Consider the following 24,694-nt stretch of genomic DNA (forward strand, 5'->3'; position numbering starts at 1 on the left):
CATGGCAATGATTCCATTGGCGGAGACTATTAATAGCCCTTTCATTACAACCATTATCTGAAGAGTCCCTTCTGTCATCTTAATAATTCTTAGTTCCCTATAGGACAATAATTACCCACTGACATTGCTCATTAACCTCACTACTAGTTGATTATTAATCAGAATAACTACAAAAGAGTAAAGGTCCAAAATATTAGGATGTTATAGTCTAGAGTAATAATAGAGTAAGTTTTGACTATATCATACCCAAACACACCACAAGAGGGTTAAAACACCCCAATTCTCAGGATCAGTAGGGTCTCCGCAGTCAGATCTCCTACAGATAAAGGATAAATATTCTTTGTGGCATAACCTCTTTCAAAGATATTTTGCTCTGTTTATCTCAGTAGTGAAATACAGGCAAGCATACTTCTCCTGTTGCACATACATGGCCTGTTGCCATTTGGAAAGTGCAAATTCAGTTTTGGAATTCATCCTGGTCTTTTTCATTATACAAGCTCCACAACCAGAGGAAAACAAGTAGAGAGCAGAGGTAAGGAAAGAGCTGCGAAAAACTCTTATTTTTTTTTATTGGTTTACCTAGACTAATCATATACTTAATATTTGTTTCAGTGATCAGAAACATCTGCAGTCATGGTGCAGAAGATTTGTGTCATTGGGGCAGGTTCTAGTGGCTTGACAGCAATTAAATGCTGTTTAGATGAAAATTTGGAGCCCACTTGCTTTGAAAGCTCTGAAGATATTGGAGGCTTATGGAGGTTCAAGGTAAGTGAAGCATGAAGACAATATTCACATAGTGCAGTTATTTTGTAATTTCTGAATGTTTTTAACAAAGCCAAAACGGAGACTACCAGAATGTGTGGATTTTCTTTATCTGTTTTATAATTTCTGAAGCCCCTCTTGTTTTTGGCTGAGAATAAAAAAAAAAAAAATGAAATATATGAGCAAAACCTTATATATTAAACATATTAAACATCACTTTGGTTATGACCATTTAAAACATCTTATTTCTGTAGGAAAACCCAGAAGATTCTAGAGCCAGTATCTACAAATCTGTTATCATAAATACGTCAAAGGAGATGATGTGCTTCAGTGACTATCCCATCCCAGATGACTATCCAAATTACATGCATAATTCCAAAATTATGGACTACTTCCGAATGTATGCCAAACATTTTGATCTTTTGAAATACGTACAGTTTAAGGTAAATACGTTCATTTGAATGTATTTTTGCAGTACTTTGCAATGTATGACATATGTAACCATGCTGTTTCTTGGAATATAAGGCGCAGTAGTTTTATGGAGTACAGAGCATACTGCGCCTGCTCTCGTAAGCGGCCATAAAAAAAATGGCCGCCCGCATGTGAAGTAGGCTCTGCCCAAGGCCCACTGGCAGAGCCGATTTGTGCATGCATTGAATTTTGACACCCCCCCCCCCACACACACACACACACATACTTGCCGGAAGAAGATGCGTGAAGAGGTGGTTGCTGAAGAAGATGGAGGCGGTGTTGGAGAGAGTTCTCTTGCAGTATTGGAGATGCACCCAGTGCTGTTTGAGCGCTGGGGCCCTTCCCCAGTGCTGCGAGAGAACTCAATTGTATACTGACTAAAACCGGGATTTCAAGCGAATTGCGGCGCGGAGAAGACATCGAAAGGTAGGAGAAGAATAGCCTTTCTTAAGGCTATTCTAACGTGTAGGTGAGAAAAATAAGTTTTAATGATAGGATCCCTTTAAAAATAACCAGGAACATTTTGTTGCACAGTATAGTCGCAGAAGAAAGCTTGAGAATAGATTATATGGGTTAATCTTCAGTTTACTTCACAGAACATGAGATACCATCATCAGCATGTCAATATACAGTAACACAAGGAACACACACTGTGGAAAGAACTTAACCATAGATAATCTGCAGCATGGTGAGATACAGACAAGTCTCCATAACATACAATTATACTATATTCAGCATATAACAATAATAACATCGCCATGTAATGTCCGGAAGCTATAATTTCCTCCAACACAGTATAACACAATAAGTCTATATCTGTTGCATATATGTATATACCAACACATTTGCTGGCATATTATAGGAACAAAAGAGGCATGTGCATACCTCCCAACCGTCCCGATTTCCGTGGGACATTCACGATTTCGGTGACATGTCCCGCGGTCCCGATTGGAGGGAGGTATGTCCCGATTTCAACTCAGATCTGCGTCTGGAGGACACAGATCTGAGTTGAATACATATGCGTCTAAAGCAAGGAGCTGTCACAGCTCAGCTCCTTGCTTTGCCGCTGCACTCCGGCTAGTGGCTGTGTAGACGCGATGTGATGACGTCACATCGCACCTACAACTGTGTTAGCGAGACTGTGGAGAGAGTGGCGGGGGAGCGAGGAAAAGGTGAGTTTAAGCGGTTGAGGTGGAACATGAAACTGGGGGCAGATGAAGGAGAGGATGGCATGACACTGGGGGCAGAGATGGGGGGACATGAATTTGAGGGGCAGAGATGGGGGGACATGAATCTGGGGGCAGAGATGGGGGGACATGAATCTGGGGGCAGAGATGGGGGGACATGAATCTGGGGGCAGAGATGGGGGGGACATGAATCTGGGGGGGCAGAGATGGGGGGGACATGAATCTGGGGGGACATGAATCTGGGGGCAGAGATGGGGGGACATGAATCTGGGGGGACATGAATCTGGGGGTAGAGATGGGGAAATGAATCTGGGGGCAGAGATGGGGGGACATGAATCTGGGGCAGAGATGGGGGGCATGAATCTGGGGGTAGAGATGGGGAAATGAATCTGGGGGCAGAGATGTTGGGACATGAATCTGGGGGCAGAGATGGGGGACATGAAACTGGGGCAGAGATGGGGGGAAATGAATCTGGGGGTAGAGATGAGGGGACATGAAACTGGGGGCAGATGAAGGGTGTATATGAAACTGGGGGAGAGATAGAGGGGGGACATAATTTACGGGTGACTGTAGGAGGATTATACTGTGTGGGGGCACATGGAAAATGACTGAGAATGGGCGGAGTCAACATAAAAGTGGGTGGAGCTAAAGTTGCCGCGGCGCGCACATTTTGTCCCTCTGTCATTTCTTCAAAAGTTGGGAGGTATGCATGTGGTCAATTTACAAATGACTTTGAGGCGGTAGCCCCATGTGGCGTAAACACTGCAGCAAAAACTGTAGCGTTTTACAGTCCTTGCAAAGCGGATAGGATTCTAGCAAATACATAAAAAATAAGTGTAGCAAAAATTTCCTAAGCTCTTTCATTTTTGGAAACCGCAGCTTGTCAATTACACCTATGGAAATGCTGGCAGTTTCACTGTAGGTATAACTGAAGCAGAAAGTTTGCAGAGGAAAACTGTGGACTTTCTGTGAAAAGCGCTGCAGGAAAAAATATGATGCGTTACTTTAATTTTAAGCAGTTGGTGTTTTGCATTTGATATTTTAAACAGTCTCTTCTAAAGTCGGTTAAGTTTATGTAACAATAAAGATAGTAAGCAAATACACATGTTTAGACTGCAGAAACAGCACATAGCATTCAAACCCAAAACCCAAGGGAAAGACTCTCCAGCAATATCACTGCCAGATTTCTTAATCTAAAAACAGCATTCTAGCAAATGTTGGGAGGGTTCCAAACTGAAAATAGGTCATACATGGCTAGTCTAATACTTATAATTTTTAGTATTACAATTTACGTATGTTTAGTAAACCTCATTAGATATGTGACAGATTTTGTGTGATCATATTTTTACATTGGTTTTATGTATAGTAAATTATATAAACTATTGTGCAATAACGTGAGTTCTACTAAGATATGGAATTTACTGGATTAACTTCTTCTGAAAGTTAGAAAAATACATACATAGCAACTGAATCGATGCGAAAACAGCCGGCCAGGCGCTCCAACACATATAGCGCAACTTGTATCACATTGAAAGCAATAGGTACAAAAGCCTCCCATTCCCATTGAGTTCAATGGGTAGCATGCGTAAGACCAAACCCATTGAACTCAATGGGATTCTGTTTTACTGTGCTCACTCTGAACATGTTTAAGTGTCAGAATGAGCACAGTGTGAAAGCAGCCTAAGGGTGCTGAGATCGAAAATGATGCTCAAATTTTGAAATTGACTCTAATTTTCAGGATACAGGTGTGTCTTTGGTATTTCTCTCAGCCTTTAATACAATACTGGGAAAAGTTTGCATCATTAGTATTGCATCATATACTAAAATTACATCATCTCAGAATGACCAATAGAAAGATGCCAATATAGGTCAGGTGATGCAATCCTAATTAAACTTGCATCACACAAATTTATATATTTTCCCCCTCTCAGCCCTTGTTACAGCTTGGCTTGGACTTGCATTAATAATTGTGGGAGAGTAGGCTCAATGGTGGTAGCAGCAGCAGACCCAGACAGTCAGAGACAGACACAAAAATCTGGTATAAACAGGTTTTACTTCTATGTTTATTGTGCAAAACTGGCAGAAAATAAACAGGCCTTAACTTCAGGAAAACACAATAAAACCAAACCTGCTCGGCTGAGCTGCTAACTAACACAGGAATCTTATCTATATGTGTGGCTTTCTCCCGTCACATGGAAAAACAAAACAAAAAAAGAGGCTGTGGTTTACAAACGGGTCTCTCACCAGAGGTCAGGGTGTAGAGACAGAACCCGGCTCCTCCACTCTCCCCCAGGAACTGCCCTGGACTGAGGTCTTGTAAGGCTTTATAGGCCTGTAATGAGGCCCAGCTCCCTTCCTACTGCAGGACAAGAAGTGGTTCAAAATCACAGGTGAGGTTTTGTATTGACCTCACTCACCATACATAAGAGAGGACTCTGGGGGAGATATAGGGACCTTTCAGGACTTTACCTGTCACTGTCTCACATAAAGCAGAGCAATCACTGCAGCCAGGGACTAAAAATGTTCTGCATCCAGCACTCATTGACCCAACAACGATGCTACCTCCATTGCATATCAAGATGGGTCTTATGAAGAACTTCATAAAGGCAATGGATAAAAATGAAGAGGCATTTAAGTATCTCTTATGTAAGTTTCCAAGGTTGATTCCTCCAATTGGTGCGCTTCTTCAACGTTATGAGTTTCACAGTTTGCTATGTGGCAAGGAAAAGGCTACATGGGAAGTATTCTGGTTAGTAGTAACAAATTTGGCAGATAACTATGAAGAGTGGGTGGAAAATCTCCTCAAGGCATATAAAAGCCTGGGATTTATTTCTTGCACTCTCATCTAGACTTCTTTGCACCAAACTGTGGATCGGTGAGCGATGAACATGAGCGATTTTACCAGGAAATTACGACTATGGAAAAAAGATATCCGGGTAAATGGAACTCATCAATGTTTGCAGGCTACTGCTGGACAGTTACCAGAGACAATCCAATGCCTGAATACAAGAGATGTGTGAAAAAGAGCCGAGTAGCCAATGAATGAGGACCTCCATTCAATGACTTAACCTAAATAAATGTGTAATACTGCTTAGATATGTCTGTAAATTATAGTTGATTTTAAATACAGCTAAGTTTTCTCTGAATATATTTCAAAATTTTATGAACAATAAACTTGCACCTTTATTATTGAAGAAGTCACAATGATGGATTATAACAATCTGCATAACAGTAAGGGACCGTGTACACAGAGTAAATGCGCGCTCATTTTGACAAGATACTCGTGTAAAAATAAGACTCCCATTGACTTCAATTACCTATTTTACATGTGTAAAAAAAAAAAAAAAAGCGTAAAAAAAGCCTTGTGTTTATTGACGCATTTTTTTTAGACGTGTAAAATATGTCATTGAAGTCAATGGGAGTCTTATTTTTACACAAGTATTTTGTCAAAATGAGCGCGCGTTTACTCCGTGTGCACAGGCCCTAAGACAAGAATTCTTCAATCTCATAGAAACCAGAGCCAATTGACATTTTCCTTGTGATATTTGAATTCAGCCCATGAAAATCATTAAGAACATTTTACTTCTGAACTGAACAACTTTTGAAGACTGTGTTGACTTGTGTTAACTAGTGCAAAATGAATGGTTTTACATTTTTTTTTTTTTTGTTTCAGACCAAGGTTTGCAACATCAAAAAGCGTCCTGACTTTGCTACCACGGGCCAATGGGAAATTGTGACAGAATGTGATGGGAAGCAAGATGTTGGAATTTTTGACGGCATACTAGTCTGTAGTGGACATCATACCTTTCCACATTTACCACTACATACTTTTCCAGGTATGAATAAACATATAATGTCACTTTTTATTCAGTGTAAAGATTTAACCAAAACAATAAGAGATTAAGTGATGGATAAAATGATTAAGATACTGAAAATCCAGAACACGTTTTAAAATACTTTTCTTCTTTATGCTTCTATTTATCATGGTGATTGTGTTAGGCCTGGTTCACATCTGTGTTGACAACCCATGCAGAGAAGTCCGCATGGGCTCCCCCTCTCCTTCCCGAATGGACTACCGAATGCATTGGTAAGCAGTGTGTAGTGAAAGTACATGGACCCCATAGACTATAATGGGGTCCGTGTGTTTTTCCGTATGGTCTCCACGCAAGTCATGCGGACAGGAAAGTAGATCGTGAACTACTTTTCTGTCCACATGTTCCTTGCGGACCAGTGTCCACACAGTTGTGGAAAGCACACGGACTCCATTATAGTCTATGGGGTCCATGTGCTTTCACTACACACCACTTACCAATGCGTTGGGTAGTCCATTCCGGAGGTCCCGATGCGAACTCCTCCGAACAGATTACTAACACAGATGTGAACCAGGCCTTAGTGCTCGGATTCAACCCCCACAAGTACAGGAGTTTGTTGGTGATTACTATGGGATGATTTTAGACAAATTTTCGCCCTAAGAAAAATTAGAATGGGGTCCTAAATACTACAATATTGCACTAGCACCACACCCTCGTTATTAGAGTAATAGGTGATAGTGCTCTCTCATAGGTATTAGAGCACCCTGATCAGTTACATTGCCATCTCATCAATGATACCACCATTTTTACTAATCCTGATTTCCCCCAGTGCTGCATTGTACCCCACTGTATCTCCTCGTCTCCCATAGTGACTCTGAAGAAAAGTATAAAAAGAAAAAAGGCAACATTTATCTCATTTCTCTTGGCACCTTCTTCATGTCTCCTGCCTGTGCCAGTTTACAGTCAGCTTAGATAATAGGCCAGAAGAGACTTGTGGCGAGCAGATACGAGATGATGGAATTGCGGCATATGCATTGTCTGTGCCACAGATCCTTATCTCACAGGCCATAGGCCTAATGTGGCCTGGATGGTGACTGGCTATGCAAAGAGCTATATGTTCTCTTGCCCCACCACAGCATTTAATGGGGAATCCAGAATGAATCTCTGCCCACTTCTTCAAACCAGTTGTTATTTTAACAATCAATTGGGCTAACCAGGGCAAAGCAGCCAGATACCACCCTTGGATCGGATATCCATAAGAGGTGCAGTATCTTTTTTAAAGACTATTTGGAAACACTATCTCTTATTCATAATATAATTCCAGATTTTCCTTTAGATAGTTTCATAAACAGCCGTGTGGTCCTTCCTAGGTCCCTAGACTAAGTATATGGGGGTTCCCTGGTTGCATCATCTTAATGCCATGTAATCTCCTCAAAATAGAGAAACCCCATGGACCATGCCTTGTCACGACTGGGGGGAAGTTAGTGAAGCGCAAAGCTGGTGTCATTTTTCTTTTTCCAATAGTTTTTAATGAATTTTTCGAAGAACACAACAAAACAAAAGGGCACAGGAGGACGGCAATATCAGAAATGTTACAAACCGGTGTCATTTTTAACAGTGCCACGTAGATAGGGAATATAATGTAATATATGTGTGTATGTAATATGTGTAATGTGCCACTTTTTTTTAAGCCACAGCTGGTGGTGTAACTAAAGTCTTGTAGGCCTTGGTACAATCTTTTGGCCGGGGCCCCCTACCTCATCCCTACAACGAATTCTTGATAGTGATTAGAGAAACAGTAAACAGTAAAATGTTTGAGATTCGTTATTCGTTTTGAGTAGCCCCTCAATATTCGACTACTCGAATCGAATATTGAACCCTATTATAGTCTATGGGGGGAAAATGCTCGTTTCAGGGGTAGGCAACATTCGATCAAATTATACTTACCAAGTCCACGAGTGAGGGTCGGGCTGGATCCTCCAAGAAGTCTTCTCCGTGCAGCGTCCCTGCGGCATCTTCCAGCTCTGAATTCACTCTGCCAGGCATCGGGGCTGGGCAGAGCCGACTGCGCATGTCCGCACTACAAGCAGACATGCGCAGTCGGCTCTGCCCAGGCCCGATGCCTGGCAGAGTGAATTCAGAGCTGGAAGACGCCGCGGGGAAGCTGCAAGGAGAAGACTTCTAAAGGTAAGAGAAGAACCAGCGTTGATTGGCTGACTGTATAGCATTCGGCCAATCAATGCTGGTTCTGCATCGAACTTTTCCAATCGAATAGCGAGTGGTACTCGATCGAGTACGAGTATTTCAAATACCGTAGTATTCGATCGAATACTACTCACTCATCTCTAATAGTGATGGTTATGGGTGCTAAGGAGTTTAATCAACTTTAGTATGGTTAGGGTGATGTTTGGCTCCCTATGCTGCACCCCTCCATGTTAGTTATGGAATTTTTTTTCATGTGTTCTCTAACCCTGCATATGCTCATGTAGTCTCTTTGTGCCAACATACATTTCTACTACTCATTTCTTTTACTACTCGTTTACTAATGCTCCCTCAATGTTTCCACACATAGTAAAATGCCAAAAATGTAATAATCACCTTACTCTTTCCCCCCACCTGTCACCAAAGTCTTGGCGCAGCAGGTGTGATTCCATCATTACATTGCGCCCTCCTGTGTCCAAGCCAACAGCAGCTGTGACACCGGGTGTAATGTAGAGCAGGCAGCTTAGGGCTTCCAGCTTCAATATTGTATCCAACTCTATATGTGTACTAAGGACTCAAATACAGTTAAACTCTTGACAGCACCTGAGAAATTTGCCAATTGCTGAGAACAGTCGGTAAGTATGTTATTGTGTAAGTGTGGTACAATAACGTAGCAAAATTTCCACTTAAGATTCTGTATTTTCACTGTCCGTGTGCTCATTTATTTTACTTAGAGTACCACAGGTAACAGCAATCCCAGAGTCCTAGACTGTACAATGCCCACCTTAAGTTAATATTTTTTATTTATTGTCAATAAAACACTCTTTTTTTTTTTTTTTTTTTTTTTTTTTACAATTTCGTGCCTAAAAAAGGAAGTACCATGAAAACATTCTGTACCAAAATAACACAAAGGAAAGATTTTCATGGCAATATGTCAGCTCCCTCAATGCTTTTGTTTTTCAAATGTTCTCAGAAACAATGAGGTGGAAACTATTTGGCCACTTGTCAATGCATAACAGACAAGACTGGATCGAAAATATCAGCCTACTCCGCTCGCTGTTGAGAGAATTGTTAGAGCAGACAATGAGAGTGTAGCAGTGATTTATCCATATCTGGCCCATAGGTGAACCCCAACTCTCCCTGGTATGGCACTGTACAGTCATTGTACTTCATACAGATGCTCATCATACTACATAGTGACACGCCATTATAGTGACAATCCATGTGTCACTATAATATACTGGCTAGATTATTTTAGAAACTACCCAGTTTACTATTATATACTGTATAATGTACTCTAATGAAATCAATGGGAGGCTTTTTAACCCATTGATTTCAATGTGTAGTGCGCGTAAGACTGCATCCATTGAAGTCAATGGGATTCTGTTTTACAGCGCTCACTCTGACACGTGTTTATGCTTCAGAATGAGCAGCGCGATACTCCGTGTGAAAGCAGCCTAAGGCCCCACGGGCCGTAATCGCAGAAAGAACCACGGCGTGATCGCATTGCGTTTTTTTCCGCAGCGCTTTTAAGAGAAAGTTCAGAGTTTTCCTCTGCGGACTTTCTCTTAACATTATATCTATGGGAAAGCCACCAGCGTTTCCGTAGATATAATTGACATGCTACATTTGCGTGTCCGCGCTGTGATTTCTTCCGCAAAGTGGGCATGGGATTTGCATGAATCAATCCCCTTTGCTTGCACTGTAAAACGCCACAATTTTTCCCGCAGTGCAAATCGTGGCATTTATGTCCCGTGGGGCCCCGGCCTTAGGGTCCATTCACACGGAGGAAAGTGGTGAGGAATTTGTTGTGGAATTTCAACGCTGAAAAAAAAGCCTCCCATTGACTTCAATGGGTTCCTTTTTCTGCTAGCCAAAGGATATAACTTCAGGTTTCAGGGTTCACATGATGCCAGAATAAATAAATGCTCAGATTTAAGAGTAGACAGAATACAAGCTCAGGTTTTAGGGTACACTGAATACAGGCTCAGGTTTCCAGGCACATATGTAGGATACCACAATACAAGTACAGGTTTTAGTGTACACACACTACCAGGATACAGACTTCGTTTCATGGGACATAGAATATAGGCAGAACTGGAACCCTGAGACAAGAGAGAGAATTCACAGACAGGAAAACCTGATTAAACAGGTCTAGGAACAGAACAAGCAAAAATACAAACAAAACATAATGCATAATAATCCTCAAGCGAAAGCTAGGAAATATCAGGTTTAGATAGCAGAGACAACCAGCAACAGTTTATTGAAAAACAGATGTCACAAAACAGGAGCCCAGGACAGGAATGGTTAATGACTGTTAGCTGATGTAGGGTGTGGTTGATAAAAAGTGTAGAAGAAGCAAAACATATGAAGCACCAGAGCCAATTTTGGAAAGAAATGCGTCTCATAACAAGATTATATGAGATTATGCAAGATTTGCTGGTTCGAAACAAATGTTGAATTCAGTTATGACATTCTGAGGCTCCTGGGACTTTATATAACACTAGAGATGAGAGAATTGGTTGAGATCAAATTAGATTAGACCCAAATTTTCCAAAAGTTTAGGTTCAACAAAGCAAGGGTTACAAAAATTAAATCCAATGGCAGTCTAAGGGAACAAGGTTCAGGTGGGGAGTCAGAGTTAGCAGAGGAGAACCAATTATTACCCCAACAACCCCGAATTAGTCCCATAACTCTCCCTTCTTAACCCTGGCAATTTTTTGGCTCCCTTTTTTCCGACATGCTTCATCTCTCTAACGTAACAGAGGGGACTCCTCAGGAATATAACAAAACGCAAACAGCAAGTTGTAATTCTGGTCAGTAGTAGTGGCAAGAAAAAGAAACATGGCAAATTACTGTACCACTTTTATACAACAAAAACGCAATCAATTGCAGAGTACTAGTATAATACAGTATGTGGAAGTCAATGATATTCACACTGTGTATAGACATTTCGGTCAGAAATTACCTTTATCAATGGGGAGAAAAGAGCAGCATGTCACAACTGTGATGACCCACTCTCAGCACAGTGTGAATTGAGTGGCTGAGGATCATATGAACAGGAGAAAAAATAGCCTCATGCACAGATTGTATAGATAGAGGCAGTGCAATATCTGCTGCTGGGAATATTGTGCTGAACACACTGTGTAATGTGTGTGGCATCTGAAGAACCCAAGTGTAAAATAGAAAAGACTTCTAAAGCTTAAAGACAGATCGAATAGGCAGAGACAGTACAGATGCTATAGATGCTACATATATCTATAGCACATAACACAAATGAAATAGTCAGTAGATCCTTTGGAAAGAAATTCTCAATCAAAAATTAGTATGTACTCAGTATGCATTCATGCCTAGTAATATGCGTAATATGCGCACGCGCAGGGTTTCCTCTACATGGAATTCCTGTCTGACAAACACAGTGTTATTGCGCATGTCCGTAGTTCCTTCTGTTTAGTCTGACATGTGCAGATTTCTGCACACTCGCAGACCTGTCTTTATTCTACATAACATTGTGGTTTTGTTCAAGGGCACATCCGCAAAATTTCTACATAGTTTTTTCAGGTTTCTTTGATGCTGATACAATCCTGTTGACGGTAATACAAATAGACATGTGCAATGTCAACCATGTGGATGCTACACATGGCTCCAACGTGATTAATATGTTTTTTTTCTTTCATTTTTATGGATGTTTTTATGTGAACTTACATGAATACAATATAACGATTATATTTTATAAGGTAAGATTGTTGAACAATCATTTTTTATTTTAAAATGGGTTTATTGATGTGCTTTCCTGGGACACTCCAATGAGTGGGTGCTTTTTGTCTGTGCTGTTTAAAACTGTCTTGTCCTGTTATGTGTTACATCAACAAACTGTACATTTGAAAAAGGAGCATTCTGTAGCTCTAAAACGCGTTATGTTTTGTGGTAAGAATAAAGGAATCTTCTGAAGACATCCTGGTAAGCACAGATCTTTTTTTCTCCACTCCTTATTTCATTCATTTGTTGTGGTTGTGTGTTTTTGTACAGTACAGAAACTGTCTAGGGTCTAGGGTATCTTTTTAGGTGGTATCGAGGTTGGAGGTTATTTCCCACAATGCTTTGCTACTGGCCAATGTGCCAATACACGCGTATCACATTGAAAGCAATAGGAAAAAAAGCCTTCCATTGATTTCAATGGGTAGCGCTCGTATGCTGGCACCCAGTCAAGTCAATGGGAGCTGTTTTTTACATTCAGAATGAGCGGAGTGTATACTCCGTGTGAAGGCTCCCTAATACTGTCACATCATGGTTCTTGCACAACTGATCATTGAGATTGCCAGATGTCACACTCTCACTATCTGAAATTGATGACCTATCCTAGAGACACTGTTGAAATAACAGTTCATGAGAGATGAGAGTTAAGGAAATGGCATAGCACAATGAAAAAACCCTTTACAATTACAGAATCTGCATACTGTAGCTCCCTTCACTTCTATGGGAGTTATATAAATATACCATAGCCGCCTTAGGGCTCGTTCACATCTGCGCTCGTACTTCATTCTGCAGGTTTCCGTTTCCTGCACAAAACAGGGACAGGAGATGGAAACCTGCCGGCATGTTTCAATCCCATTCATTTGAATGGGGTTGAAAAGTCTCCGGGCTGTGTGCGCCAGTGAGCGTTTTATGCGCTCCGCGGCAAAACCATTTTTTTTAAACGGGACACAGAGTCTGACATGCAGTACTCTGTGCCCGGTTTAAAAAAAACCAAAACAAACGGTTTCGCTGCGGAGAGCATAAAACGCTCTCCGTTGCTCACGGCCGGACTCGAAAGACGGAAACCTGAAAACGGAGTTCAGGCGCTGGTGTGAACCCAGCGTTAGCTGTTTCCATAATCCCAGCTACAACTGGCTATAAAAGATAAACAGCTGAGATGGGAATAGCCCATTAAATGAAAAAGTACCGTTTACATGACATACTGTAAATGTACCCACTGTCTCACCTGTTTGAATTTCTATTCTACTTTTCATAGGCATTGACAAGTTTAAAGGACAATATTTTCACAGTCGTGATTATAAATATCCTCAGCAATTTTTAGATAAGAGGATTATTGTGGTTGGAATTGGGAACTCTGGTGGTGACTTGGCAGTAGAATTGAGTTCTGTTGCCCAACAGGTAGGTTTGATCATTAGATAGTAAATGCTTGTTCATGATGATATGGTTTCAGTGGTATACTGATAAATAATCTTGAGTTATATTGTGTGGTCTTGTATATTGTATTACTTGAAAGTCACAAAAATTTAATGCTGGCAAATGTTAGTGAAATGGCAGTTGTGAACTGTAGCATAGTCATTGTACAGTGTAAGCAAGGTGGATATGAGCTTCTGTCTGTTCTTTATGGGCGACCAAACGACTGGACCGATCTTCACCAAATTTGACATACAGGTACGTCAGACGTCCAGGAAAGTTTTAGACCGTGTCTCAGCTCTCTAGGACGTAACATTCCTGAGCTACAGTGTTCCCAAAAATTACCTGCATTAGCCAATAGAAGCCTGCAAGCTTTTCACTCATATTCCAACTGCCAAACACACGGTCACGTGTAACTTATCAGCCAATAGAAGCCCGTGGGTGCTTAGTCTCCTAATGTACACAGCTGTAGTCCAAGTTTCCATAACAACCCATGGGAAGAATATGCAAATCCGCCTTCCATGATGTAATTAGGAAGACAGTTGCTGCCTCATTGTTGCAAACCAATAGAGGGCGCTCACTGGAATGTGCAAGCCTGTCTTAAGACAGGATTCCAGTGAAATAACCCAATAATGGCTGCTCCCTTTAGCCTCATGCCCGACCTTCCAAGAGGCCTTTGTTTAGCAATGACGCTGGGATTATTACCAGGTTATAGTCTCTCAATTACATCATGGAAGGCGGATTTGCATATTCTTCCCATAGTTCCTTGCAAAGTGGAGTGCTAAAGGCTTAACAAGTCTCCACACACCTATATGGTGGTCTCTCCCTAAGGAGTGACAATATCCCCCGAACCCTGTCTAAGCCTCTCACCTCTACCAGGTTATAGTCCTCTCTACATCGGGCTGATGAGATCCAACCAGATCGAAACAGCTGTCCTCGATTGAGAGACTATAACCTGGTAATAATCCCAGCGTCATTGCTAAACAAAGGCCTCTTGGAAGGTCGGGCATGAGGCTAAAGGGAGCAGCCATTATTGGGTTATTTCACTGGAATCCTGTCTTAAGACAGGCTTGCACATTCCAGTGAGCGCCCTCTATTGGTTTGCAACAATGAGGCAGCAACTGTCTTCCTAATTACATCGTGGAAGGCGGATTTGCATATTCTTCCCATAGTTCCTTGCAAAGTGGAGTGCTAAAGGCTTAACAAGTCTCCACACACCTATATGGTGGTCTCTCCCTAAGGAGTGACAATATCCCCCGAACCCTGTCTAAGCCTCTCACCTCTACCAGGTTATAGTCCTCTCTACATCGGGCTGATGAGATCCAACCAGATCGAAACAGCTGTCCTCGATTGAGAGACTATAACCTGGTAATAATCCCAGCGTCATTGCTAAACAAAGGCCTCTTGGAAGGTCGGGCATGAGGCTAAAGGGAGCAGCCATTATTGGGTTATTTCACTGGAATCCTGTCTTAAGACAGGCTTGCACATTCCAGTGAGCGCCCTCTATTGGTTTGCAACAATGAGGCAGCAACTGTCTTCCTAATTACATCATGGAAGGCGGATTTGCATATTCTTCCCATAGTTCCTTGCAAAGTGGAGTGCTAAAGGCTTAACAAGTCTCCACACACCTATATGGTGGTCTCTCCCTAAGGAGTGACAATATCCCCCATAACAACCCAGTCATTTTTCTTCACTCCTGTAGGTCAGCTTTAAAGGTGCAGGTAGGGGTGAACCTACCCCTTTTGCCGCCCGAGGCGAACTACAGAAAGCCACCCCTCCTCCACACCCCCCCCCCCCGGAGGAGGGGACGGAGCGAAGGGGGCGTGACTGGCTTAGGTAATAAAAAATGGCGCCCTCCCTGGGGTCCTGACATAGCGCCACCTGAAGTGCTCGCTTCAGGTCGCCTCATGAGAGGTGCGGCGCTGGGTGCAGGGTGCTGTGGATGACACGGTTACACAAGGCAACATATACACAGTTTTATTTCAGGTTTCCAAAACAACCAATCACAAGTTTTTCACTGATATTCAAACTGAGATACATATGATCACATCACGCTTATGGACCAATGTAAACTTGCAGGTTCTTCAGTCTTGACATACACACAGCTTTACACCAGGTTTTTTTTACACTGAAACCAAACTATTTATGACCTGTATTGGTCAATAGCAGTTTTCAGGTCCTTAAATATTCAGTCGTATGATGTATATCAGCCAATATAAGTTCACATTTCATTTACCAGGTTTCCATAACACCACAGCTATAAATAGACTGTACCTATACTGGACTGCCATACTGGATGTCAGCATTCTTAGAAATTGAAACGTATTTAAACTACTCATGCCTCCAAAAAGGAAAACTGCAGTTGGACGCAAGACTCCTGCAGAAAAATGTGTTGTGTTTTTTGTTTTTTTTTTTTATTGTTTTCACCACTCCTGCCCAATTTCAAAAATAACTTTTTTGCCTGGACAACCAATTTAAGTATTTCTAAACATCAAATTCAATATAAATTTCTCATGTAATATACTATTTTTATGCCAAGAACTGGAAACACTGGAGCGACATCTATTAACCCTTAGGTGCACCAGGATGTACAGTTATGTCCTTGTGCACATGAATAAACATGGCAGCTGCACTGTGCCATTTCATAAAGCAGGGATCTTGCAACATTGCCAGTGATCAGAGATGAGTCTGATCACAGGCATTTAACCACTCAGATGCCGTGATCAAATGCGACCATGGCATTTGAGTGGTTACTTTCACCTTCTCTTTAATGTTCGGTAACGGAGCGGCCCCCTGTGGCATGATCGCTGGAGACGTCCCATTAACATGGCAGCTGGGAGCTTTTCTGAAGTTGGACATGCAGGACTTTGTCTGGTCAAAAAAAACTGGTTTCACGTCTGTATGCTGTTCACATTCACCACAAACAGTAAACCGATACATTCATTTTTAATGTAGTCATACTTATGATTCTTTTTATGGACCAAGGTTCCGTTAAGGAATAGAACTGGCAGCATTCCCGTTTTTTTACATACTTTTTTCTAGCTGTTTAAATGTTATTTTTCGAAGCCACACAAATGCTTTTATATTCATATAATGGGTAATCTAGTTTTCTCTTTGTTTTCAACAGGTCTATCTTAGTACCAGGAGAGGTGCATGGGTTGTTAATCGTGTAGCAGATGAAGGGCTTCCTCTAGATGTAGCTCTGTACAGCCGATTTAAGTTCTTTCTCAAACAATTCATGACCACTGAAATGTTGAATAACTGGGCAGAAAAAAAAATGAACCATCGTTTTAACCATGAAAATTATGGCTTGAAGCCCAAACACAGGTAACTGCAGCTGTGGATTTTGTTCGGTACTTCCATGCATATTAGGCCATTGTATTGCATGAGGTCAAATCTATAGCAAAATTTCACAATAGATATGGTAAGATTTTGATGTGAATTTTGCAGCTGAAATAAGACACCAAATATACTGAGTAGATCCAGCTTTATTGTATTTTTTTTTCTTGATCTTATTATTATTTATATTTGTTAGCATTTTATAATTAAATCCATGTTTTTGTATGTAGAATTCTCAGCCAGCACCCAACTATTAATGATGACCTTCCCAATCGAATCATCTCAGGAAAGGTTCTTGTAAAACCGAATATCAAAGGGTTCACAGAGAAGGATGTCATTTTTGAAGATGGTACTGTGGAGAAGAATATTGATGTTGTATTTTTTGCAACTGGATATAGTTTTTCGTTCCCATTTTTTGATGATCCTGGCCTTAAAGTAGAAAGTAATCACATATCTTTGTACAAACATGTATTTCCACCTATGTTGGAAAAGTCAACTGTGGCTTTCATTGGACTTATTCAGCCTATTGGTGCAATCATGCCTATTTCAGAGCTTCAGTCTCGATGGGCCACACGAGTTTTCAAAGGTGAGCACAGGAGGTAACATATTGTAGTATATCTAGTGTGCCAATGTGGTTTTTTTTTCTCAAAGAAGTTATTTTTCCTTCAGTTTTTCAGCATTTTCTTTAGGTACAGCAAAGGTAAACCATGTAATAAATATAAATTTGTTCTTTCTGTAGACATTTGTCATGAACAGGCTGCCCTAACATGTGAAGCGGGTGCAGCTGTCAGGGGTCATCTCACTCCACTCACTTACACTCTTACACTCACAGTTTAATGTCCGTTGCTGTTATCCTTTTTTAAAAAAGATCTGTTGTGTTATTAATGGGTTAATATGTGCACCCAAATTGCTTTTGCAGTGTTTGCAATGAGTTCTGGGTTTCTCTGGGAGCTCCTGATATCCTCTGCATTTGTTTATTAGATGTAACTTCCTGCTATGTAGCTTCCTTCCGGTAGTTGTAGGTTGTCTCAAAACTACCTCCCTCTCACTCTCTTCAACCCCCTTCCTGGCTCCCTAGCTATCCTGCCCACTATTAGCCCTTCCCAACTAAATCAGTCCTCCCTTTCACACCACCATACTTATCTGTCTTCCCTTCTGAGATGGCTTCTCCTATTCTTTCACCCTGTCATGTCATGCACAGGCCGGAGGTGCCCCCCATGCCTGTGCAGTATTGATAATACCTCTGCCAGCCCGTGCCCAAAACAGGAGGCACCTCTGACACCTGCGCAGTAGAGATGGAGTGCCATCTCTTCTGTGCAGGAGTGGGAGGCACCTCCGGTCTGCGCCTGAGCCGGCAGAGTTAAAGAGGAGCCGTCTCAGAAGGGAAGTCTGGAGGGGGAGGAGTATTGATGACATTCCATTTCCAGAAATGGGGAAAATGAATGTCACCAGACAATCAGAAAATGTGCATGGGGCGGTCATATGACCGCCCCAGGGGGTATGGGTAACTATACATTTGTGATGAAGTATGTTATTTAGAAAGTAGAAAGGGGAGGGTGTTTCGATTAGTGTAGGAATACCATTTTATCCCAAACAACCCCTTTAACAACAGTAGTGTCAACCCAGCCTTAGGTCTTATGCACACAGCTCTGTAAATGCTATGCACAACCTATGACACAGGACCCATAGACTTAGACTATGGGGCTCAACATAACTACTTTCAAAGAAATAGTGCCAATACACCAAAATGTAGCAAAATAATACTTCAAATATTATTGGTAGATTTATAAAAATATGTTTAAAAGGTACCTAAGTTTTGATGAAAATTTGAACTATGTGCAAGGTTTTGCTAGGCAGTCTATTCTATGACTGTATAAGTCTTCATAAATGATGTCCTATAAGTTTTTCTGCTCCTAATAATCACATTACGGTTTAAACCGTACATATTTTGCATTTCTCTTTGAGGTGTACAATAAGCAGCAGTCTTGCCCCTCCCCTACTCATTACTGATGCTGTTCTGCCAGGAGGAACTGCACAATAGCAAACAGAATCGTAAGTGACCATAATATAGGAGATCCGGAAATACTGGACTGCAAATGTAGGGCAAATACATTGCAAATATAAGAAGGCAAGCAACTAAAACACAGGGGAAAAACAATCTACGAGAACAGTCAGTAAAGCTGTTTGCTGAATATGAGTAATATTCATCTGTAATAACACAGGCAGTCAACTTTAAGGCAGGCAGACAATTTTAAAAAACTAAAAAATGTTTAATCCGATTGGTTACTACAGGCGTATCTTCAATTATACAGATAATATTTTTTTTTACAAGCTGTGAGATTTACAGACTGTTCAGTCCTTTGCACAAATCAGTTTGCAGATGTGTCTGTGGTGTCTGTGAGAAGAATCAGCCCTTCTCTGTATTCAGAGTGATGAGGAAAAAGCCCCTCTCCCCCTCTACTCAATATGAACCATCTTGATAGTTTAATGTATCTATGAACGAACCTTGGCTAGGAACAGGGAGTGAACTGTAAGGAAAAGTTCACACGGGGTTTTTTGGTCAGTATTTTGAGGCCATATCTGCCTCGAAATCCTGACCAGAAAGACTGCTCCCATTGAAATCAATGGGAGCCGGTCAGCTCTTTTTTTTCCGGGAGCCATTTCTTCTGCCTCCCAGAAAAAAGAAGTGAGAAGCTCATTCTTCAGGCCGATTCGCCTCGTGATTCGGCCTGAAGACACTCCCTCCTCCCAATTAGGCCCATTCATTGGGCCTAATCCAGAGCAGAGTGCGCGACTGGATAACGATGCACTACACCGGCGTTCAGTCGCGGCTATCCGTCTTTTGGTCCGGAACCTGAGGGGGCCTTGGTCTCAGGTTCTGGTCCAAAAAACCCTGTGTGAACTTACCCTTAATTAGCTAAACGGGAGACACCTAGTGGCAGGAATTTTAGAGACCATATTTTTAATTTTATTTTTTATTACATTTTGGTCCGGAATTATATTCTCGAGGAAATTAGACAACGTTGTCTAAACAGTTAGTGACCACTTAAAGGATGTCCACAGAGAAATCCAACCAGACTGAGATAGTTGATACAAATGTTATAAAATAAAGAGCAAACAGCAGCATAGGCAGACCATTAATATATAACAAATTAGATAAATTGATACTTGAAACACTAATTGGAGAAGTTGCCCATAGCAGACAGTAACATTGCCACTGTTACTTAAATTTTTTTTTTTTTTTTTTTAAAGTTTAATATTTTTGGCTACTACAGGCGTATCTTCAAATGTGCCGAAACTTGCATCATAAGGGACGCCATCCAGTAGTCCAGAGTCATTATGGAAATGCTTTAGTGGATAGACCTATAGTAACCAATCAGATTGCAATCATATGTTGTGGCCATCCTCTAATCTCTTGGACTAGGTCTTACATGTTTTCATTATCTTTCTAGGACTGGCTAAATTGCCTTCATCAAAATGTATGGTAAAGGAAGTAGCTATGACCAAGGGAGAAATGGCTAGGCGGTAAGTAAGCTATGACACAGGCTGGAGTCACATGGTAACATATTATATTCTAGTCTTATAGCAGCACAAGCTTAAAAGCATCAAAGACTGTCATTTATGTAAAAGTGAATGGTGTAAGATGTGTGACTGCAACAAAATGTAATATTGATCTGGGCTGTCTACAGGGCCATTTTAATACATTGGTGGCCCTGTGCAAAGATGTCATAAGAAGGTGTCCCCCCCCCCCCCATTTCCACGACCTAGTAATATCTGACCTGTGCAGATTATAATGATCCCTCATTGGCCCTCATATGGTATAATGTCCCTTAGTGGCTCTCACACAGTATAATGACTCCCTAGTAGCCACATACAATATTCCCCTTATAATGTCCCACTCCAGGTTTCACCCACATATTCATGTCCCCCTCTAGGTTGCCCCCACAAATTTATGTCGCACCCACCCCTACAGGTCACCACTCCCAAGTTGCTCCCACCGTATCCCTCCATACCCCCTCAGGCTGCCCTCACCGTATCATGTCCCCCCCCCCACACTGACATGCCCTCACCCCAAGTTGCGCTCACAGTATCATGTACCCCACACTCACATGCCCTCCTTCGGTTGTCCCCACAATACTATGTCCTCACCCCAGGTTGTCCCAACAGTATCATGTTCCCCAAACCCCCAGGTGGCTCCCATAGTCTCATGTTCCCTCCATTGCCTCCAAAGTTTCATGTCCCTGCCGCCAGGATTCCCCCCCCCCCCCCCCCCGGTTGCTTTCACAGTTTCATGTCCCCACTGTATATATCAACCACCACTGGTGTTCTCAATGTACTCTGCACGGCTTACATAGTCACTTCTTGGAAACTAATACTCACTACTAGAGATGAGCGAGTACTGTTCGGATCAGCCGATCCGAACAGCACGCTCGCATAGAAATGAATGGACGTAGCCGGCACGCAGGGGGTTAAGTGGCCGGCCGCTGTCAAAGCGGAAGTACCAGGTGCATCTATTCATTTCTATGGAGCGTGCTGTTCGGACCGGCTGATCCGAACAGTACTCGCTCATCTCTACTCACTACACCCCTTTATAAATTTCTTAAGGCATATAATTTACTAAATGGGGTCTGTTGCGTTTATTTTCTGTGGTTTGGCCGCAGTTTTTTTTGCTCAAGCACACTGTATGGACCTGGAAACTTCCTTTTAAAAACCTCTTGTGGTTTTTGATGCAGTTTTTGCAAAAAACGCATCAAAAATCGCAACAAATAACGGCAATGATTTTTTTCTCCCCTCCCATTGTTTTCAATGGGTTTTCAAGGCAGAATCAGCCTGAAGATCGGTCATGCCGCTTTTTTTTTTTTTAGCTAATTTTTGATAGAAAAACTGTTACTTACTCTCATGGGGACAATAAGTGGGACAATACACTAATACAGGAGTGTGTGACTATACTGTGTCACATCTTTCATGTGACACCATCACTGTTCTATGTTATAAAATGCCCAAGTTCTGTTTCTTTGAAGTGACCCCCTTGTCCTTTGCTCCATACGTGAGTCTGTACACCCATAATCCGGTTACAAGCAGTAGTACACACAGTCTCTCACATGGTTGAAAAGTAAATCTATTGATTTCAAAATGCAAACAGGTAAAATACAAAGTGTTTCTCTTCTGACATAAAGCTAACACATTCTAATATGTACTTGCCCAACTGAAACACATGGTCAGCATATTTGTATCAGCTTTTGCATTTTATTCAACTTTCTTTTTATCCTGTTTCTGGGTGTTTTGGAATAAAGACCTTTAATTTTTAACCAAGAGACCGCCTGCATTTTGTGATCCACTTTATTTATAGAACTATAGTACTCTATGCCTCTAAGGTCTGGTTCACATTTGCGTTCGGTATTCAGTTTGCAAAGTCTGCTTGGGGACCCCCAAATGGAATACCAAACACATTGCCGAGTGGTGAGCTTATGAAAGCAGCCGGACCCCATAGACTATAAAGGGGTCCGTGTGTTTTCCATGCAGTGTCCGCATGGTATGAACCACTTTCCTGTCTGCAGGATATCGCATGAAAAACTCAAAGACCCCATTATTGTCTATGGGGTCCGTGTGCTTTCATAAGCTCACCGCTTGTCAATGTGTTTGGTATTCCATTTGGGGGCTCCCCAAGCGGACTCCCCATACGGAATACCGAATGGGGCCGGTGAGGTCAGTACTGCTTATTTTATACTGCTTTATTTATTTTATTTCTATCCCATTCTGCCAATTAAAAAAATACTTTTTTTTTCAAGGTATGTTGAGAGCCCAAGACACACAATACAAGTTGACTTTATGGAATACATGGATGAAATTGCTTCTCAGTTTGGTGTTAAACCCAACTTCCTACAGTATTGGATTACAGACCCTAAACTTGCTTCAGAGTTATTTTTTGGGCCCTGTACACCTTACCAGTATCGCCTGACAGGGCCTGGTAAGTGGCCAGGAGCCAGGAAAGCTATTTTATCCCAGCGAGAACGCATTATTAAACCAACCAAGACTCGCATTTGCTCTGACCAAATGAATGAAGGCAAATCTTCAATAACATTCCTTCTAAAATTGGCAGCCATCTTTGCCATCATGGCAGCTGCTTATTTTGCTTGTGTTTAGGGTACGTTTCTTTTTGTCTGAGCCTTCACCATTTCATGATATAAATGTACTCCCATGAGATACTATTATGTTCTAGAAATGGTATTGCAATAGTTTTCATGCTAAAATGGAAAAATTCTATCTGACCAAGTAAACCGCCATCTTGAATTACATTCTACTTCCCTTTAAGAGTTATACCATTATTCATTATTTACCAGTATTTTCCAGTACCAAATCCTCAAGTCCAGAAGTACGAGAAGGACTTGAAGAAAAGGGAAATATATTTCATTATACATACACTATAGTAAAAAACTGACCACATTTTGGGCAAAAGTGGTTTCTCAATATAGAGCTGTATTCAATTGCTATCACATTTTATTAAAATGAATAGTAAGTGCACGTTATATCATTTTATTATTGAACAGTTGCCTTTATCACATAATGGAGCAATGGCGACGGCATAAATTCAATACAGACATATTCTATAAGTGATCGCTATAAAGAATATGATATAAATCTGCATGGAAATTGTATTAACACTATAATATGATCATAACTCAATAAAATCATTACGTCAATACTCAGTTTGTCTTTTATTAATCATTGACGTTTATGAGAGAACTCGCGGTGGACATTTGGAGGGTTTGAGAGTTTTGGATGGTGTGAAAGTTCCAGACCAATGACCCAAACCTTGTCAATGCAGGGTTGTTCCCAGTGATGTTTCTACCATGGCAGGGTATGTCTAAGATGTCCATACCTCCCAACTTTTGAAAAACCGAAAGAGGGACAAAATGTGCCCCGCCCATTTTTGTGTTGACTCCACCCACTCGTTAATTTTTCATGTGCCCGCACACAGTATAATCCTCCTACAGTCACCCGTAAATTATATGTCCCCCCTCTATCTCTCCCCCAGTTTCATATACACCCTTCATCTGCCCCCAGATTCATGTCCTCTCCATCTCTGCCTCCAGATTCATGTTCCTCCATCTCTGCCCCAGATTCATGTTCCTCCATCTCTGCCCCCAGATTCATGTCCCCACATCTCTGCCCCCAGTGTCATGCCGTCCTCTCCATCTCTGCCCCCACTGTCATACCGTCCTCTCCTTCATCTGCCCCCAGATTCACGTTCCACCTCCACATTAAACTTACCTTCTCCTCCGCTCCCTCGCCGCTTTCTGCCCGCCTCTCTCGCTGACACATGCGGCTGAAGGAAGGAGCTGACACAGGTCAGCTCCTTGCTTCGCCGCTGCCCGCGTCTCTCCCTGACACATGCGGCTGAAGCTGCTCGCGTCGCCGCTGCGTGTCTCTCTCGCTGACACATGCGGCTGAAGCGAGGAGCTGACCTATGTCAGCTCCTTGCTTCGCCGCTGCCGCCGGCTCCTGGCTTGTCACATCGCGTCTACAAGCCAGGAGCCGGCGGCAGCAGCGAAGCGAGATGCTGACACAGGTCAGCTCCTCGCTTCAGCCGCATGTGTCAGCGAGAGAGACGCGGGCAGCGGCGAAGCGAGGAGCTGACCTGTGTCAGCTCCTTCCTTCAGCCGCATATGTGTTCAACTCAGATCTGCGTCCTCTGGACGCAGATCTGAGTTGAAATCGGGACATACCTCCCTCCAACCGGGACCGCGGGACATG

General features: G+C 42.0%; 1 protein-coding gene across 1 annotated transcript; it reads left to right on the top strand.

Moving 5' to 3' along the window:
- Positions 1-314: 314 nt before the first annotated feature.
- Positions 315-23,640, top strand: LOC142218171 (flavin-containing monooxygenase 5-like). Its single transcript, XM_075286703.1, has 9 exons — positions 315-532; positions 613-765; positions 1,017-1,205; positions 6,094-6,256; positions 13,446-13,588; positions 16,728-16,927; positions 17,170-17,525; positions 20,392-20,464; positions 22,729-23,640. Exons 2-9 carry the CDS (start codon positions 634-636, stop codon positions 23,081-23,083), a joined length of 1,611 nt encoding a protein of 536 aa, XP_075142804.1. The 5' UTR covers positions 315-532; positions 613-633; the 3' UTR covers positions 23,084-23,640.
- Positions 23,641-24,694: the final 1,054 nt, after the last annotated feature.

The sequence above is a fragment of the Leptodactylus fuscus genome, chromosome 9, assembly GCF_031893055.1.
Source record: "Leptodactylus fuscus isolate aLepFus1 chromosome 9, aLepFus1.hap2, whole genome shotgun sequence".
In the NCBI taxonomy this organism is placed as follows: Eukaryota; Metazoa; Chordata; class Amphibia; order Anura; family Leptodactylidae; genus Leptodactylus; species Leptodactylus fuscus.